The following is a 19,432-nucleotide window of genomic DNA, read 5'->3' as shown; positions in this document are numbered from 1 at the left end:
CGGGGGGAGGAAGGCGCTGGGCTGGGCTCAGACCTGGGCTCTACTCCAGCCACTGCCTGGTCCACAGGTGACCTTGAGCAAGCCCATCTACGAAAGGCTGGATCTGATCATGGTTGGACAGGTTAGGAAACACTGGGTTAGAGGTAATATTCTGAGATCCTTTCCGCCTCATATGTTCTAGAATGAGATGCCTCTCTTTGTGGACCTGGGGGAAGAATAAATGAGTTGGAGCTGGACTTTTGATCTTTGAGTGTCCCTGAGCAGTTCTTGGTCCCTGGGGAGGCGTGGGGTAGAGACCTAGTTGACTCAGCTCCAACATGGGAACAGCAGCTACAATCCAGCCAAGCAGAAAACCCTGGCCCTGCAGACCTGCGTCAGAGCAGGCTTTGGGGGAAAGGCTAATTCTCAGCTCTCTGCTTCAGGGCCAGCCCTGTGAGGCCAGGCCTAGGTGGAAGGTGGCCAAGGTGCCTGCCCTGTCACGGCAGGGAGGCAGTCCCGAGAACACTCAGGCTTGGCTGCGGGGAGGGTCATCACTTCAGCTGCTGGGGGGTTTGGGGGGTGGGGAGGCTGAGCTCTGATTCCCCAGAGAGACAGGAGGGGCAGCACTGGAGGGTGTGCCAAACAGAAAAAACAGGGCTGCAAACCTCTCTGAGCACTGTCCATGGGGGACCTCAGGAGGGAGTGGGATTGGGGACAAAAAGACAGAAAGCTCCTGGAGGGTATTCGCCACACTGTATTGTTACTGCCTCTGCTCTGTGAGGGCAATGTCTAGTCTGCCTTAGTCACCATCAGAGCCAGGGCCCGGCAGCGGTGGGCCCCCTGTTGGCATGAACAAGAAAGTGCAGTCAAAGCCAGAGTTGGGGCTAGGGCCAGCTAAAAAGTGTCTTTGGCAGGGAGGGGAGTGGAAGAAGTACCGAGGGGGGAGTGAGACCTTTGACTTCCTGACCATGTGGCTCAAGAGCTAAGAGTGACCTGGCCAGCACCTGCAGGAGGCACTCTGGGAGCTGAGCCAGCCTTGAGGTGCGAACACGCTACTCAAGAGGGAAGAGGCAGGCCTGGTTAGCTGGAGCCTTCCTACCCTCCTGGAGGAAGGGGCAGAGGGGTGTTCCTGCTCATTTATGTCCGTAGAGCCCCTGGGTCAAAAACCTATCCCCACTTCTAGATTCTTTGGGCCGAGGAAGAAGCCAGCTGTCTGTGGAGCGGCAGCCCAGCCGGGTCTCAGCCTCCAGAATGATTCTCAGGAGGGCAGTGCCACCAGCAGTGGGCTGAGCACCAGGAGGCCAGGTCTGCATCCTGGGCTGCCACTCATGGCTTAGAAAATGGCACATCATTTGACTCCTCTGTAAAACGGAGATCACACCGGATAATGTAAAATGGCTCTGATGATTGCGGAGACCATGGAGCGGGGTGCCGGGGAGCTGGTAAAGGGGGGTGAGGGGTTTGTATTTCAGAGCCTGGCTACTTAAAGTGTCATTTCTTGACCACCATCATGGGCTCACCTGGGAATCAAAAATGCAGAAATCCAGGCCCCATCCCAGGTCACCTGAATGGAATTGTAACAAAATTCCCAGGTGGTTTGAATGTACCCCCTGCCCTTCCTCAGGACACTGCCTCCTCCCAAGGAGCTGCAGGCTCTGCCCAGGCTACTGCTGGGAGGGGCTGGGGAGGCCAGCTGAGCTGGGGGGGCAGGAGCCTGAGGCACAGCACCAAGGCATGGGAGGGTGGCTGGCAGCCCTTTGGGACATGGCCGCCGCTGCCCAGGCCCGAGCAAGGAGTGCCATGTACCTGTGAGTGCTTCCAACCCAGCCGCAGCTGCAAAGCAGCCAGAGGAGGGGCTGGCTCAGCCCAATCCCGACCCAGGATGTGGCGAGAGAGGCTGTGCCTCAGGGAGGCTAGGAAGGGACTTGGGACCAGACCAGGTCAGCTAAGGACACTGAGTGATTCCAGGGCAAGGCCACAGGGCGGCAGGAAGTGGTGAGCCTGAGGACCAGCGCAGTGTAGGTGGAGAGCCATCAGTGGACTTTTATCCCTGCTGGTTCCCAGGCCCAGGCCGCTGGGCTGGGTGGACTGGGCATTGCCTTAATTCCTGTCAGAGGCTGCCTGATGTCCCCTACTCAAGCTGGCTGATGTCAGGGCAGGAGAGGGGGTTGTGTGCAGCGAACCCTTGCTCTTCAGTGTCTCCAGAACTGATCCGTGACCCTCCCACACCTGAGACAGAGAACCTGGTGGCAGGGCTTAAGGGTGGTCTAACCCTTACCGCCCCCAATGCCTCGCTTCCCTTTCTGGATACTGAGGAAGCTGGGTTTGAGGTGGCCCATGGGGGTCTGGGAGAGGGAGAGCCATTTCCTGAGAAGGGCCCAGGCTGTCTCAGCCCAGGGAGGCCGGTGTGCGGAGCTGCTCCTTCCAGGGAGACCATGGAAATGGGGGTCACAGCAGGACGTGGGGACTGGGGACTGGTTAAGTCGGGCCCATGGGTGTAACACCCTCCAAACTGGTGTCAGAGCCTGCAGACGAGTCCCGGGAGGAGCGGCCCTGCAGGAAGCGGATGATCTTCTCAATGGTGGCCTCCTGGTACTCGTGGGACCACCTGTGGGCACAGAGGCCGCGGGTCAGAGGGCCGGGAAGAGGGAACTGCTGGCTGGAGGCCTGTGTACCCACCACCCCCTCCTCACTTGATGCCGTTGAAGCTGAGCACGGCCTGCATGTCCTCGGGCAGGGCCTGCGGTTCTGGCCACTCGAAGCCATCAATGACGGGCACAATGTTCTTGCCACAGCTCAAAGCAGTCACGATCTCCTGGAGAAAGGAGGGAGGAGGAAGAGATCAGGGTCCCCTAAAGTCCACCTTGACTTCTCGCTCACCCTTTGTGGTAGAATAAACAATATTTGGTCTTTGTCCTCGGTTCTTAGCACAGAGCTCTTCTAACCTCCAGATATCTGGGTGAAGGTGCCTAGATAGCTTCAGGATGGGGACTGGTAGGGGGTGGAGATCAAGGTCTGATTAGAGGGTTGGAACTTACAGCTCCCTCACCCCAACACACCCCCAGGGAGGGGAGGGGGGATGGAGATTGAGGTCATTCACCAACAGCCAATGACTTAATCATAGCCACATAATAACACCTCCATCAGAGCGCCTAAACATGGGTTGAGCACATCTAGGTGCTGGGAGAGTGTCCTGGAGAGGACATGGGAGCTCTGGGCCTCGCCTGCCTGCGTCCCCACCCCCTACCTTGCCCTCATATCCTTTATAAAAATCCAGTAGGTAAAGTGCTTTCCTGAGCTCTTCACATCATTTCAGCAAATTATTGAGCCTGGTGTGGAGAGTCATGGGAACCCCTGAATTGTAGCCAAGTCAGAAGTGTGGGTAGCCTGGGAACCGGGGACTTTCGACTGGCATCTGAAGTGAGGGCAGACTTGTGGGACAGAGCCCTGCTACCTGTGGAGTCTGACACTCCCTGTGGGTAGTTACTATCAGAATTGAATTGAGTTGTGGGACACCCAATTGGTGGTGAGTTGGAGAACTGGTTATTGGTGTGGGAATAAACCCACACGATTTGGTGTCAGAAGAAAAACATCACACCCCCCTGCATCCAAATTGATCCATCACAAGCCCTGCAAAGTGTACTCTTTTTTCTTTCTTACTTTTCAAATCCACCCGTTTTTCTCTCCCTGTACCCCACCACTCTCCTGCTCCATCCTCCTCGCTTATCTTCATCCTCCTCCAGGTCTGTTCGCATCCATTTCTTGCTCCCTTCTGATTTGTTCTCTACATGGCCCCTTCACCCAGCTACTCTGCAAAATGCAAATTTGAGAATGTCACTCCTTACTTACAACTCCCCAGGACTTTACATGGCTCAGAAAAGAAGTTCAAACTCCTTAATGTCTGCAGGTCCTGCGTGGCTGGCCACAGCTCACTTCTCAAACTCCATGTCTGCACTGACCTCCCGGCCACACAGACCCTGCAGCCCCTTAGATTTGCCCTCCTCCCTCCCTGCACAGGGCCTTTGCACATGCTGTTTCCTCTGTCTGGAATGCTCTTCACTGTGCTAATGCCGACTCATTTTTCTGATCTGCAGCCAATCAACACTTTCCCAGGGAAGTCTTCCCTCACTTTCCTGACCAGGTCAGATTCCCCTATTATAGGCTCTCATAGCTTCTGCAGCACATGCTAGAGTTAAAAATTTAAGTTAATTAATGAGTGATTTACTTAATATCTGTCCTTCCTAGCAGATAAAAGTGCAGGGATGAGGTTATATCTCAGTATCTCCCGCAAAGCCATGCCCATAGTCAACCCTTGCTTAATACTTAATGGATGGCTGGATGAATAAATGAATGAGACAACATAGCATAGCAGTTAGGGAGCGTACTCTGGAATCATCAGATCTGGGTTCACATTGAGTCTACCACACAGACTTTGTGACCTGAGGCAAAAACAGCTGGCTCTCAAAGCCTCTGTTTTCTCATATATAAAATAGGGTTGCCCTGGCCAGTGTCGCTCAGTGGTTAGAGTGTCAGCCCACACACCAAAGGATTGCAGGTTCAATTCCTGGTCAAGGGTATGTACCTGGGTTGCAGGATCCCTAGTTCCACACTCGGAGCTTGTGCGGAAGGCAACCCATTGGTGTGTTTCTCTCACACCGATGTCTCTCTCTCACTCCCCCTCCCTTCCACTCTCTAAAAATCAATGGAAAAAATATCCTCAGGTGAGGATTAACAACAAAAGAGGGTGAATGACAGTCCCTATCTTGTAGGATCACTGGAAGGAATAACTACGATACCCCATGGCAAGTGGTTAGAACAGCTCCCAGCATGTAGTGCGCTTAATAAATAATAAGTGCTATTATTTCCTCCTCTGTAAAGGGGATAATAAACCTACTTCACAAGGTTGCTCTGAGAATATTACTTACTATTCATGGGTGCTCTGGTAAGTGCTTATTCGATGGGTTTTTTCCCTTTGAAAGGGGAACCACAGGGATTGGATTTCCCTGAGTGCAGTTCACTTGTGGTTTTCCATATTGATTACCCACCAAATGTGGCTTCGGGGAAAGGAGTTTTAAAACCAAAGGCAATTAAGCTCTAAAAACTACCGAGGAGCGATGATGGAGCCTTTGTTACTGGTCCAAGGCAAAGGCTCCCACCACCGGCCTGCCTCCTCCCTCCTTGCAGTCTGCTGGGTGCCAAGACCCTTGAGCACAGCCTTCCTGGGAAAGTCCCTGCATAACTTCAACCCTGACTGACTCCTGGGGAACCTCTCCATTGCACAAATGAGAAGGTTTGTGTTCTTAATTCCTTTGTGCCTCTCACTCTGCTCCCCTGCCCCTCTTCCCTCCTGGAGGTTATATTTCAAAGTATGTTCATCTCTCTCTGACCCTCACAACAATCCTACAAAGTGAATAGGACAGGTAAGTTACCCCCATTTTGTAGATGAGAGACATGGGTCCAGAGAGCCTCAGTGGCTTGCTGGAGTTCTATTACAGTCTGAGTTGTGACTCCTGACTTCCAGCTGGGCCATGGAGGTTGCTGGGGTGTGCAGATGAGAAGGAACAGGAGACCCTTGTCCCTGGGCCACAGGCCAAGGCTGGGACCACAGAGATAGGCCAGCACCTACCTTGTGCACCCAGTCCTTGCAGTCATGGTCCTGCATGCACTTGTCCAGGGCCCCGGCTGACAGCACCAGCACAAAGTTGCGGGCACCCATGACACTCTGGATGAGCTTGTCCTCAAACTTGCCGGCTTCCAGTTTCTCCACGTCAATGAAGACATTGAAGCCATGCAGCTGCAGGTGCACCTTCAGGAGGCTGTGAAGAGGCCGTTTGTCACTGCGCTGGCCTCACCCAAAGGCCTGAGGCTGCCTGCCTGCCCCCTCCTCCTCACCTGGCCAGCTGGGAGCCTGAGCTCCGGCGGTAGCTGATGAAGACATCCGGAATGTCCCCACTCGGCTTGCAGCCAGTGCAGGGCAGAGGGGAGTGTAGCATTTCTGAGGGGGACAGGAGACAGCTTGGTGAGGGTGGCCCCTCACCATTACTCATAATGAGGTACATCGTCCCTTGGGGTCTACAGGAAGGAAGGCCGCTAACTCTTGGTGAGTCCCTCTCAGGAGGCAGGCGTGGTGTTTTAGGGACATTGAAATGCACCTGCATCCCTGCCCGCTCTCTGGAGCTCCAGACCTGCACAGCCAGCTGCCCACAGGCACTCCAAACCCAACACATCCTAAACCCTTCCTCCTACTTTCCCACCAGTCAGAGACCTGGGTGTCAGCCTCAACTCCTGCCTCTCATCCATTCACTCAACCATGTTTACTAAGCGCTTACTGTGTGCCAGGCCCCAGTTTTAGTGCTTGGGATACAGCAGTGAGCAGAACCAACAAACCCTGCCCTCATAGAGCTGATGTTCAGTGCCCAGCGCCAGGCACCATGCTCTGTGGATTCTTCCTACTAAACAACTAGACTCCAGCCTCAGGGCCCTCCTTATGTCCCCCAGCTCTAGCCTTCTCAGTGGTCTCCCCAAATCCACACTCGCCCAGGCTAATCTGTTGCACAGCTACCAAAGGGATCTTTCTAAAATCCAAGTCTGAACATGTCATTGCTCCCTACTCCCTGTAGAAGAGAGATTTGTAAGCTATTTTTCCCCTGTAGGATCCTTTTTAAAAAAAAGATTCTTAAGGCTTTCCTGAGAGCTGCAAAGTAAAAATGACCAAATTTGACCTGCTTTGGTTGAAGCAAAAGCATGGGACAAAGCTCAGTAAGTACTTGCTGAATGAATACATGAATGAAAAGAATCCATCCTATATAATAAAAGGGTAATATGCAAATCAACAAAACGGCAGAACAACCAGTCCCTATGACGCGCACTGACCACCAGGGGGGAGACACTCAATGCAGGAGCTGTCCCCTGGTGGTCAGTGCGCTCCCACAGGGGGACAAGCTGGGCTGATGGCTGGTGCAGTGGTGGTGGTGGGAGCCTCTCCCACCTCCGCGGCAGCGCTAAGGATGTCCAAGTGGCGACTTAGGCCCGCTCCCTGAGGGCGCCCAAACTGCTAAAGGGCAAAGGCTAGGCTGAGAGACCCCCTCTCCCCCAGTGCAGGAATGTCATACACCGGGCCTCTAGTCTTCTCATAATATTCAGACTTAACATCCACAGACAACTTTTATCTGTTTATGAAGCAGGAAGGAAGGGTTTCAAATCTTAATTCTGTTATTTAATGGCTTTTAAACATTGGAAAATACTTTTAAATTCTTTAAATCTTAGTTTTATCATCTTTAAAATTAACATCCTTGATGGAAATATTCTTTATCTCTGATTTTGATGGTATTTACACAGGAGTAGGCATGTTTCCAAACCCTTCAAACTGGACACTTTTAAGTTAAATTATACTTCTTTCATTCTTTAAACAGTTTTAAAAGTTGATTGAAAAAATTAATACCCACTTCATCAAATGGATGTAGAGATTAATGAGACAATGACTGTTCAAAACTTAAGCTCAGTTGGCTTGGCTCAGTGGTTGGGTAAACCTATGAACCAGGAGGTCACGGTTCAATTTCTGGTCAGGGCACATGCCTAGGTTGCAGGCTTGATCCCCAGTACAATGATTGTCTCTCATCAATGATGTTTCTATCTTTCTCTCTCTCTCCCTTCCTCTCTGAAATCAATAAAAAAAATTTTTTAAACTTCATACAGGACCTGGCATATAGTAATTGACAATAAAGATTGGCTAAATAGTAAATTAGTAAATTAAATAGTAAATAAAGAGGGTTGCTAGAGCCCTCATGACCTCCCTAAAGTATCTCTAGAACCCATACTGTGCAGGTTGTTGTCTAATAGAATAAGCCACCTGTCTTCCCACCCATATCTCGCATATGGACCCCCCATGCTCTGTCTCACCTGCACATGCGGCTCCCTCTGTCCTGCCGCTGCTACCCCGACCCCCACCCACCCAGGATATCCTTCAAGACCTGGTCAGACATCCTCTAAATGCCTAGACCTGGGTGGACAGGGCATCCCTCCTGCTGTGGTCACCCCCCTGCCTTCCTCCTACCACAGCAGACTGGGAACTTCTTGAGGGCAAAGTGCAACACATTCATCCTCGCATCTTCAGAATCCAGTCTGGCACAGCGCTGGCTCCGGGCCCCACCACATGTCTCCCCTCGCCCCTCCAGGGATGGAGATGGGACAGGGGCGGGTCTCACGCGGGCAGGCTGACCTCTGGCGGCCATGAGGATGCGCATGCGGTGCACGCCCAGGCGGATGCCGCAGTCCTCTAGCAGCTGCTGCTCGGACACGCGGTGCAGCAGGGAGCGGTCCAGGCCGCAGCTGACCAGGCCGTACGTGTACTGGCGGAAGCGCGGGTCCAGGCTGCCCAGCCAGTCAGCCAGGTTGCTGCGGTCGCACGTAGCGTAGTTGGCGAAGGTCTTGAGCTCCCTGAGTTCCCTAAAGAATCTGCACCCCAGGGAGGAGGGTCACTGAAGTCCTGACTCAGACCGGCTAGTGGCCGAGAGGGTGTTGAGAGTGGGCGGGGGTAGGGGGGCGGGAGGCAGCAGGAGGCTCCATACCTCTTGCGGGTGATGCTGGATATCATGCCCAGGTCCGTCTGGAGTTCCTCCTCCGTGAGCCGCAGAAGCAAGTCGCCATCTACCTGCTGCTCCTGGGGTGGAGTCGGAGGTAAGAAAGAAGGAAGGGCTCCCCATCTCAGCCCTGGACCCCCAAGCACAAGATGCAAGGGGAGGGAACTGGAGACGGAGGTAGGGGAAGAGGATAAGACCCTGATCAGAGCCAAGTGACCCTGAAAATTGCTGAGTACAGGCTCTCCACCCCAAAAAGGCCACGCTGGCGCCTCGGGCCTGCGGGACAGGAGGGGGCAAAGTGGCCTGTGTGCATGGCGCCCCAGGGGCCACGCGTCCTTGGGGATGCGCAGGCTCTGACTCCGGGAGGCAGCCCTACGCGCCGCTATACCCGGAAGCGTTCGCAGTACTGGGAGAAGCCGATCTGCTGCAGCCACGTCTGGACCTCGGCCTCCTTCCAGCTGGGCACGCAGGGCAGGATGGGCCTCGGCACCTCCTCGCCCAGCAGGCGCAGCGCACGCTTGGCCAGCGCTGAGGTGGTGCCATTGGTGGAGTAGGAAACCAGGCGTTTCAGGCTCTGGATGGCACCGATGTCACTGAAGACCTAGGGAGAGGTGAGGAGAGGGTGCCTTGTACCCACCAACTTTCCAGCCAGCCACCCCAAATGTGCCCAGCTTCTTCTCACTGTTGAAAGTCCCACCGTCTGCCCTAGCCCTGCCTTCATCCAATAATCATGGAGTCTGAATTCCTCCTGAAGCTCTCTCAAAGCTCTTAACTCTTCATGTCTCCCCTCCACAGCTTCTGTCTGTCCTGCGGATAAAGTCTGAGCTCTCAGTATGGCGGCCAGGCCTGGCACAGTGCAGCCTCTGTCCACAACTCCAGCTCACCTCCCCTTTCACCAACCCACACTTGTCTGACACCCCCCACAAAGGTTCTCCCACCTCTGGCCTTGGCCCAACGTGTTCCCAGACCCTTGGTTCCTCCAGCCTGTTTGGGGGAATCCTATTCATCCATTGGAATCCAAATCGATTCCTCCCCCAGTTTGGCCCACATCTCCAGTTTGACCTTGTAGTTTGACCTTGTACCACACTCTGAATGCCACTGTCATTAGTTGATAATGCAATTGCCACTGGGTGATAAGCTGAGGTCATGTCTTAGTCACCCCAGGAGTCCTGTGCAGGCCACAGAGTGGGGGCTTACTATGTCTTTACTGAACTGCACTCACTAGCTTGGCTGGGAAAGGGGTGCAGAGCTGGTGGTCATAGCTGCTGCCCAATACTTCCCTACTCCAACTCTCCTCAAGGCTCTTCTCCCAAAGCAAAGTGACCCGCTCTATAAAGCCAGTCCTCCCATGGCCCATCTCTGGAGCAGGCACAGAGAGGAGAATCAGAAACTCCTAGAACACTGGACCTTGGAGGAGGCCTCAGAGACCCCCTAACACCAAGTGTCTCCTTGATCTGTGAGGACACACACGATGCATGACAATCATCTGAGAGACACACTCCTCTGAGCAGCCCCAGCTGACAGTTGTGGTACAGACAGGGTGGTTCATGTGGTGTGTTCCGCTCTCTGTGCACCAGCTGTCACCAACCCCCCAAATTCCCAAAGGAACAGAAAGTAGGGAGGGTGACACTATAGGGATAATCTTGATTCTGTAATATTTTTAAAAATAAAATTTCAGACTTTTGATACTTTAACTATTACTAGTCCCATATCCAGGGTAAGAACTACTGCTGTGGTCCGTCCACTCCTTCAATTTTCCAGAGGATAAAAATGAGACACAAAAGAAGGGAAGCCAGATATCCACGGTCACACAGCAAGTTAGAGAAGAGGGCAAAGGTTTCAGATCAGGCCCTGGGCACGGGGGCTTATGGGGACTCCGGTGGGAGTTCTCTGGCAGACACACTGACAACCTGCTCCTCTGTCTCTACACTCCCTCTCCTTCCTGGACTCCAGACCCAAATGACAAAATGGCCCACGGGAGCTCTCTACCTGCTCATCTCTCATGCACCTCATATTCGATCTGTCCCAGTGAACTCACTTTCTTCCCCTCCGGGACTCCAGCCTGCCTCTCACACAGCTCACCTTATTTCAGTACCTGGTGCCACCATCCACTGGGTCCAAAGTCAGGAGTCACCCTCAGCTCCTCCCTCTCCTTCACCCGGCCACCCACCACGTCCTAATTCTAGCTCTTCAGCACCTCTGGAAGTAGGCAGCTACTTCTCTCTGCCTCTCTCTGGACTAGTCCTGACCCCCACCATCCCAACTGCACCCCTGCCATGGCCTCCTATCTGGCCCCCTTTCCTCCAACCTCACCCTTGCCAATCCCATCTCCAGGCAGCACCTGGGTAATCTTTATAAAACACGTGTCCCTCTGCTTTAAAACCTTGGTCTTGCCTGCAAGACCAGAATAACTGGTTCCTCATCCTTCTCCTTGCTTTGGGAAGCCTTCCCAAATGCTAACCCCCATCTTCACTCCGCACCCGCACCTGCACCCGCACCTTGGTCTTGCCCTGCAGGCTCTTGATGGCAGCTTCAGCGCACAGATAGAACGCCCCGATGCACTGGGCCTCCAAACGCGAGGAGTCGAGCAGCGGCACGAGGCGCTGCAGGTCGTCGGGCCCGCGGCCCTGGCTGGTGTCGCTGGCGTCCACCAGGCAGCGGGCGAAGCGGCCGGGGTCCAGGGAGGCCACGAGCGGCTCCACGAGCTCCAGCGTGCCCGAGCGCTCCACCTCGCGCTCCACCTCCTTGTTGGTAGCCAGCACCGCCACCGCGAGGCAGGCGTGCAGCCGCAGCAGCTCGTCCTCTTTGGAGAAGGCGAGAGGGAAGAGCCACTCGGCGGCGCGCTTCTCCACCATGCGGCGCTGCGCCGCCTGGCCGCCGTGCAGGGCGCAGTTGCCCAGCGCCAGCGCGCAGTGGCGGAGTAGCGCCGGGTCGGTGCGGCGGCACCAGTACAGCACCGCATCCAGGCCGCCGGCCGCCACCAGCCGCTGGCACGTCTCCTCCGAGTGCTTGAACATGTGCTCCAAGATGCCGGCCACACTCCGAGCCAGCTCCACCGGCTCGCGTTCCTTTGCCAGGTTCAGGATGACGCCCAGCCCGATGCGCGCCACGCGGTCCCTGCCGGAAGAAAGTGGAGGGGACGGTGGAGTTGCCGGGCCTGCGGCGTCTGGCTTGTCCCCTGGTCACTAGTATACTCTGTGGACCTCATATAAGACATGAGGGAGAGCGTTATTCTCCCTGCCTCCCCCACCCCCCAACCCCCTCACCTCTTGCCTGGGAGGACCAGACTTCTCTGATTATAAGGGTGCTTTCTCCTGGCCACACCCATTCCCTTTCCTATACCCTCCCTTGGAGAAGCTATATGGGTCCTGGTTAAGAAACCTAGCTCTGGAGCAGATCCCCTGGATCCTGCTTTCAAATTCTTTGCCATTTTCTAGTTGCGAGACCCTGGGTACCTCCCTTTACCTTTCTACCTTAGTGTCCTCATCTCATAAATAGGATTATAAATACCTACTCTATAGGTTTATGGTGAGAAATGAATGTGATAATCCATGTAAAGTGCTTGCCACAGTGCCTGGCACATAGGAAAGACTCAATGTTAACTTCTTATCATCATTTGAAGTGTCACTTGAAGCACACCACTCCTGGCCTTGCCTTCAAACTTCTCTTCACTCCATGCTGCACGACTGAGTGTATTTATTCATTCATTCAACAGACATGTATTGAGAACCTACTGTGTGCCAAGCACTGAGCTAGTGGCTGAAGTTAAACAGTGACTAAGAGTGACTCAGCTAATATGGAGACAAACAATAAGCAAATAAACAGGGAATGAACAGGATAATAGTGATATGGCCAGAAGGATAGCAAAACCAGGTGACATAATGGAGAGTGCTTGGGTGCAGGGATATATCTGAGGAGATGCCATCTGAGGGTTAAATGTCCAGAAAGCACTGCCTGCAAGTATCTGGGAGAACATAATACGCAGAGAGGACAGCCAGGACAAAAGCCCTGAGGGCTGATGAGCCTGACATATTTGAAGAATAGAAAGCCAGAGATATTTGCAGTGTCTAAAACCAACAAGGAAAAATATAAAACCAACAAGGGATTCATATATAATCTATATAAGTAAATATAAGTAAATATTCGAATCCACAAGAAAAAGGCGATAAATCCAATAGAAAACGGGCAAACGACACAAATGAGCAACTTACAAAAGAGGAAATCCAAAATGCTAACAAAGCGATGCTCTAACTCATTATTAATCAGAGAAGTGAAAATGAAAACAGCAATGACTTTACACCTATTAGGCAAAAAGCAGAAGCTGGGCAACACGAAAAATTAGTGAAGTGTGGGGCCATGAACACCCTGAAGCCCTGTGGGTGTACGTACAGGCTAGGACAGTCCATTTGGGGAGCAGGCTGGGATGAGTGGATGAAATTAAGGTGATACACACTGAATGGGCCAGAAATTGGGGCTCTTAGATTTCTATTTCAAAGAGATTGTAACACAGATCCACAAAAGGACATAGTCAAGTTCATGCTCTGCCGTGTTATTTGTGGTGGGGGGAACTGGGGACAGTCCAGTATCAAGCCTGGGAGAGTGGAGAGATAATATGGGCAGGTACCCAGTTCTGGAGGACCGTGGAGCAGTTACAAGTAACTGAGCAGATGATAACATAGCAACATAAAGGATTTTAACATAACACTGAGTGGGGGAAAGTAAGAAATGGAATATAATTCAGCACAATTTGTGAAAATTAAAAATGTATGCACAAAACAAGAACAAAGATTTTACCAGAATACAGATAGGAAGATATGTATTATATGTTGAATGGTTGCCTATGGGATTAAGTCAGAAAGATGGTGGGGACATTAGTCAAGACAAGGGGAACTTCTGGTCAAGATGGCAGCATAGGATCAACCAAAGGACTTATGTGCATGCATATGAGCAAAACAAATGGACACAGACTGTAGGGGGGGGGTGAGGGCTTGTGCTTGGGGGAGAGGGTGGCAGGGGAGAGGTCCATGGGGGGAAAAAAGGAGACTCATGTAATACTTTAAACAATAAAGAATTTTTAAAAAACTAACATAAAAGACTGAAGGAAAATAAAAGATGGCAGCATAGGAAAACATGGTGGTACTCCCCTCATCTCAAAACCACATCAAAATTATGTACAACTAAACTACAGAACAACCATCATTCAGAACCACCTGAAAGCAAGCTGAATTAAAGTCCTACAGGTAGGGAATTAAAGAAGGTGACACATCGAGACTGGTAGGTGGAGTGAAGACAAGTATGAGCTGGTCCCACACCCATGTGTATCAGGTAAAAATAGGGAGGAATATCTCGGCTGTGGAGGTACTCCATGAGGAGTGAGGTGTCCCAGCTCCACACTAGACTCCCCAGCTCAGGGCTTCAGTGCTGGGAAGAGAAGACTCTATAATTTCTGGCTGTAAAAACCAGTGGACATTGAGGTTGACGGAGACAGAGGCTGTTAGAGTCCCAAGCAGTTCCTCTTTAAGTGCACAGACTAACTTGAACTCACTTCTTGTGAGCTCCAACATGGGGGTTGGGGGGCAGCAGCTTGAAAGGCACCAGAGACAAATGGGGAGGAACTGAATTGACCAGCATCAGGGCTGGGGGTGCAGCTTTCTCCCAGGCAGACGTCATTGTTCCTTTGATGAGCCCTCCCTCCACAGAGCCATATCTGAGACCCCATTAACCTGATTCTCTGAGGCTCTGCCCCACCCAATTTTCAGGCCCACCCAAGTTGTTTCTGGTGGCTTTTCCATATGATTGGCCTGACCTGGTTCATGCTTCAGACTTTGCTAAAATCTTTGAAACAAGCAGCATCTGGCCTCAGCGAGCCCCATACCTCTCACTAAGTGTCCCTAGGCCCAGCACTAGCAGCAGCCAACCTTGGTTCAGAGCTTGACCTCGCTGGGGCACCTCCAAGCTCATCATAAGGAGAAGCCATATGCAGATTGCTTTGTAGCTCATGCCAGGTGGCCCAGGGCAGAATACAAGTGGCAGCTGACTTTGGCCTGTACTTCCCAGGAGGCCCTAGAGCCATCACACCCGGTGGACAGCTTCATACCATGCTGAAGCACCATCCCCCAACCACCTTCACAAGCAACACACTCACAGGGTAGACTCAGAGGGCACCAGAGCCCGGCTTAAGTAAGTCCTGCTCTGTGGGGTGGGGCCTGTACAGCTGATCCTCCATGGTGGTTGAAGGTTACAGCCAGTCCTTGTAGCTGATCAGCCTGGGGGTAAATCCCTCCCATTGACATGCCAACAGCAATCAAGGCTCAACCACAAGAGGAAGCTGTATGCAGCCCACACAGAGGGCGCACCTTGAGTGTCCAGCTTGGGTGATTGGGGAGGCTGTGCCACTGGACCCTACAGGGCACTGCTACTTTAGGCTACTCGATCTAGCCTGGGAGACGTAGCAGCTCTACCTAACACATAGAAACAAACACAGAGAGGCTGCCAAAATGAGGAGACAAAGAAACATGTCCCAAATGAAAGAACAGACCAACACTCCAGAAAAAGAACTAAACAAAAATGGAGACAAGCAATCTACTAGACGCAGAGTTCAAAGCACTTGTTGTAAGGATGCTCAATGAACTTAGTGAGCACCTCAACAGCATAAATAAAGGACCAATAAGAAATTAAGGACACACTAACTGAAATGAAGAATAATTTACAGGGAATCAACAGTAGAGTAGATGAAGCCAAGAATCAAATCAGCGATGGGAATATAAGGAAACAAAAAACACCCAATCAGAACAGAAAAAAGAAAAAATAATTAAAAAAAAAAAACAAACAACAAAAAACAAACAAACAAGGATAGTTTAAGGAGCCTGTGGGACAACTTCAAGAACACCAACATTTGCATCATGGGGGTGCCAGAAGGAGAACAGAGAGAACAAGTAATGGAAAACCTATTTGAAAAAATAATGACAGAACACATCTCTAACTTGAAGGAAATCGACATTACAAGTCCAAGATGAATTCAAAGAGGCCCACACCAGGACACATCATAATTAAAATGCAAAAGGTTAAAGACAGCAAGAAGCCCTGGTCCTGGTCGGGGAGTTCGTTTAGTTAGAGCATAGTCCCAAAACACCAAGGTTGCACTTATCCTGATATTTGAGGTGAGGGAAGCTGACACCTGGGCTCCTGGGAAGTGGGTGTGGCAGCATCTTGGGAAGGAGAGAGCTGCAGAACTGAGAATGGCAAAAGGCGTGGGAAACTGATGGAAGAACCCTCTTTAAGAGAAAGTTGGTTGGCAAAGGAAGAACAATATTTCATAAACACACATTATCTGTGTGTCACTCCCTGTTTTTCCCCTTCCAGTCTCCTCCAGGCACAGTCCAGAGGAGTGAGTAGATTCTACCTTTCTTTGGAAGGACTCTGATCCCCAACAGGCGCGCTGGGATCTGTCCTTGGTCCTGAAGTGATACCTGAACCAATGCCTCAACCAGTACGTGGTTTCTTGGGACCAACGACACTGGTTAGTGTGATGCCTCTCTCAGTAGTTCTGAACCACGTGAGAAATGTTATTTCCAGCCTTAAAAATATCAGCGCTATTTGCATCTTGTAGCCCTCCTCTTCCTAGGGTGCTCGCTGCACCCACTCTCCAGGAGTTCTAGTTATAGCTGCCCCATCCCGCATACCAGGCCTACAAGGCACACCCACCAACATGGGCCCACACATCCAGTGAGCACCCACTCTGTTTGCTAGCCCTCTAAATGTATGGTCCATTCCCATAAATTTAGGGCATGTGATGTTAGATGAGAGGTCAATGACTTGCTGAACAAGCAGAACCAAAACTTGGTTTCCCAATTTACATGTCTTCATTCATGATTTTTGAGAGTTGCACAATTTCCATCCCCCACAAAGTTATTTTCACTTTTTGAAGATGGCAAGGAAAGCACCGCTACCCTGTGATCATCACACTTGTGAGAGCTGCATGAACTGAAAGTGACCCTTCCAAACCCTTCAAAACCTGAGGGGCCTGAGAATTCAGGTTGAGCCTGAAGTGTGACATCCGGATCTGCTCTAGCATCAAAGGAGAGAGAACGAGAGTGCTCAGGGGTTTTCATATTTTAGGGGAGACCCCAAGAGGCAGCCAAGAGAGTGGCAGCCGGGCCTCAATTGGACCCCACCTACTCACCTTGACACAACGTGGGAAAGGGGAGAGAACATATACTCTGTCTGGGCCCTTGCCTAGCCCTGCACTCACTTTCCTCTTCTCCCACCCATGCATCTAGCAGAAAACCTTTTTCCCCCTCCTTCTTTCAGCCCAGCCTGTGGTGAGACCATTTCCTGTTGCCTTCATTGGGAATCCGTGTCTCTTTGCTTGCTGGTCAGGTAGGGTTAGGGGCTGTTTGAAACAGAAAGGAACTCCGCTGAGATACCAGCACCCTCAGTGTCTCAGCAGAAAACCTTCTGATTCCTATCAGCAGCTGCAGGATGAGATCATGCCTGGCCTGTTACATGGACCAAAATGAAGAAGGAGGAAGCAGGAGGTGGATTTGGGATGGCATGAAGAGGGTAAAAACCCTTAGATTGGCACCCATTTTCTGAGCATTGTGTTCTCTCCCTCTCTCAGGAGGAGGGAGATGATATAGGAGAGAGAAGGTAGAATAAAAAGGCATTCCGGCTTGTTTTGGAGGAGGGCTACTGGGTTTAGGGGGAGCATTGGCAATAGGATCCTATCTCCATCCTCAGAATCAGGGACAAATTCCTGTTCTACTCCACCATTCCTCCTCTCCCTATCTCATTCCTCACCTCACCAGCCAGGAGTGAATCCTGGCTGCACCATTATTTCACTGCATGACGCTGGGCGAGTCACTAAACTTTCCCATCAGTTTTCTCATTCATAAAATGGATACGTTGATCCCCACCAGGGATGTAGTAAGGTGAGGCAGGGAAGGATGGCATAGTGCAAGGCACACGGGCGACCCAGGCACCCCACAGCCCTTGCTGCCCCACACCACGCGGCGCTCTCCCCAGCCAGGCACCCTCACCGATTCTCAGCCACCAGGATCTGCTCCAGCAGGCGTGCGGCCTGCACGCGCGTCTCCAGCTCCGTCGCCTGCAGCAGCCGCAGCAGCAGGTCGAGGCCGCCGTCCAGGCGGATGGCGTCGCACAGACCCTGGGCTACCTCGCGGCCCACGGCCGGCAGCAGCCAGGCCTCCTCTACCAGATGGAAGACCTCCGCCAAGCCGACGCCGACAGCCCGCGCGCTACCCGCCAGCTTCAGCGCCGTCAGCGCCTGCTGCAGCTCGGGCAGCGCACGCTCCAGGGCGCCCTGCACCTCGGTGTCCACCCCAGGCGACACCTCGCGGGGCCCGCGGCCGCCCGCGACCCACCATGGCCCCGCGCTGCCGCTCCCGTCCTGCCCCGGCACCACCAGCCGGTCGGCGCCCGACTGTGGGCCTGACATGGCGAAGAATCGGCACAGCTTGTAGGCGGAGAGGAGCAGCGTCAGGACCATGGGCGCGGGGCTGCAGAGGGCATCCCTGGCCTGGAGGGGCGGGACCTAGCGGAGCGGAGCGACCCGGACCTTGGGAAAAAGGGGACCCGAGAGGAGGTCAGGGGGAAGAAGATGCAGGAGGGAGGGATGGAGAGCAGGGTACCAGGCAAGGGCGCTGGCCAGTAGTTTGGGGAGAAGAGAAGGACAGGATCTAGGACGAAGCGGTTGGGAGAGGGAATGCAGGCCCAGATACTGGGGATGGACGGGAGGAGGGAGCTGGGAAGCGGGGCTGGACCCAAACGCCGGAGGGTGCAGGCAGCAGCCACCAGAACAAAGCGCGGCTCCAGCTCCGGCTTGGCTGGCAGAGGTACTCTCAGCAGCCACGCCCCTGAGAAGCCGGACCGGAACCGACGCCCCGCCTCTGGGTCTCGCGGGGCTCCGCCCCTGCCTCCTGCGTAGCTCCGCCCTCAAGTCCTGCCCCGCCCCGCCCACGCCCTCGCCAGACCTCTCCCCTCTCGTCGCATGCCCCCCCCACCCCCCCCCACCCCCCCACCCCCGCTTCCCCTCCGCCACCCACCCCTCCGCCGGGTGCAGGGGCAGCGGGTGGAGAGCGAGAAGACTGCCTCGGTTTTAACCGTGACACTGGCCATGTGAGGGCAAGCAGCACCCTTGTGTGTCCCCTCCCCTACTAGTAGTTAAAGTGATCATAATAACGATTCTGTACAACTCTAGAGGCGGTTTATGCCTTTCTCAATTCGGCCTTACAACCTGCCTCTGAGGGAGGAATTACTGTTCCCATTTAATAGGCGAACCGACTTAGGCCTAAGGAAAAGAGATTGCCCCAAGTCACACTCCCCTCTGATCAGAGAACAGAAAAAAAATCAGCTGGAAACTCTCAGGATCACTTCCCGAAGGTGGTGGGAGGACTTCAGGAGTTCTGTGGACCCCTGGAAGTAGGCACAGAATCGGGCATTCTGTGCTCGTGGGCATTTTGTGGGTAGAGCCTTAAAGTGGGAGGAAATGGGGGAGAACCAGATCACTCTTGAGGGTGGCGACAGGCAGTGGCCTGCTCAGGAGCAGTAAATTAGTGGAAGACTCAGGAATCAAATGCAGTCCAAAGGGTTAATAGTCACTCAATTTCCTGTGTTGTGAAGACCAGCTTGGGAAAATCAATGCACCCAAGGGATGAACCCAGAAATGAAACTTTGTTCTTTCCTGATAAAAAGATTTCCCCAGGGTGCTTACCAGCATTCCTCCTCCCCTCCCCACTTCACTGCCCTAAATACACAATGAGTGGGTGTGCCTGATCAAACAGATCATAGATCAATACCATGTATGGAGATTGAAGTCGGGGCTACTCTAGGCATTGGGCATTTTGTCTGCTTAA

General features: G+C 52.9%; 1 protein-coding gene across 1 annotated transcript; it reads right to left on the bottom strand.

Annotated features, from left to right (window-relative positions):
* Window positions 1–1,751: 1,751 nt before the first annotated feature.
* On the bottom strand, window positions 1,752–18,442 carry SARM1 (sterile alpha and TIR motif containing 1). Its single transcript, XM_006095516.3, has 9 exons — window positions 17,597–18,442; window positions 11,057–11,675; window positions 8,947–9,159; window positions 8,547–8,638; window positions 8,198–8,433; window positions 5,872–5,974; window positions 5,606–5,795; window positions 2,673–2,794; window positions 1,752–2,587 (listed from the first exon to the last, which is right to left on the bottom strand). Exons 1-9 carry the CDS (start codon window positions 18,064–18,066, stop codon window positions 2,458–2,460), a joined length of 2,175 nt encoding a protein of 724 aa, XP_006095578.1. The 5' UTR covers window positions 18,067–18,442; the 3' UTR covers window positions 1,752–2,457.
* Between the last annotated feature and the right edge of the window lie 990 nt (window positions 18,443–19,432).

Source organism: Myotis lucifugus, unplaced genomic scaffold, assembly GCF_000147115.1.
Source record: "Myotis lucifugus unplaced genomic scaffold, Myoluc2.0 scaffold_157, whole genome shotgun sequence".
Lineage (NCBI taxonomy): Eukaryota > Metazoa > Chordata > Mammalia > Chiroptera > Vespertilionidae > Myotis > Myotis lucifugus.
The sequence above is the reverse complement of the archived record's forward strand: the minus strand, read 5'-3'. Positions and strand labels throughout refer to the sequence as shown.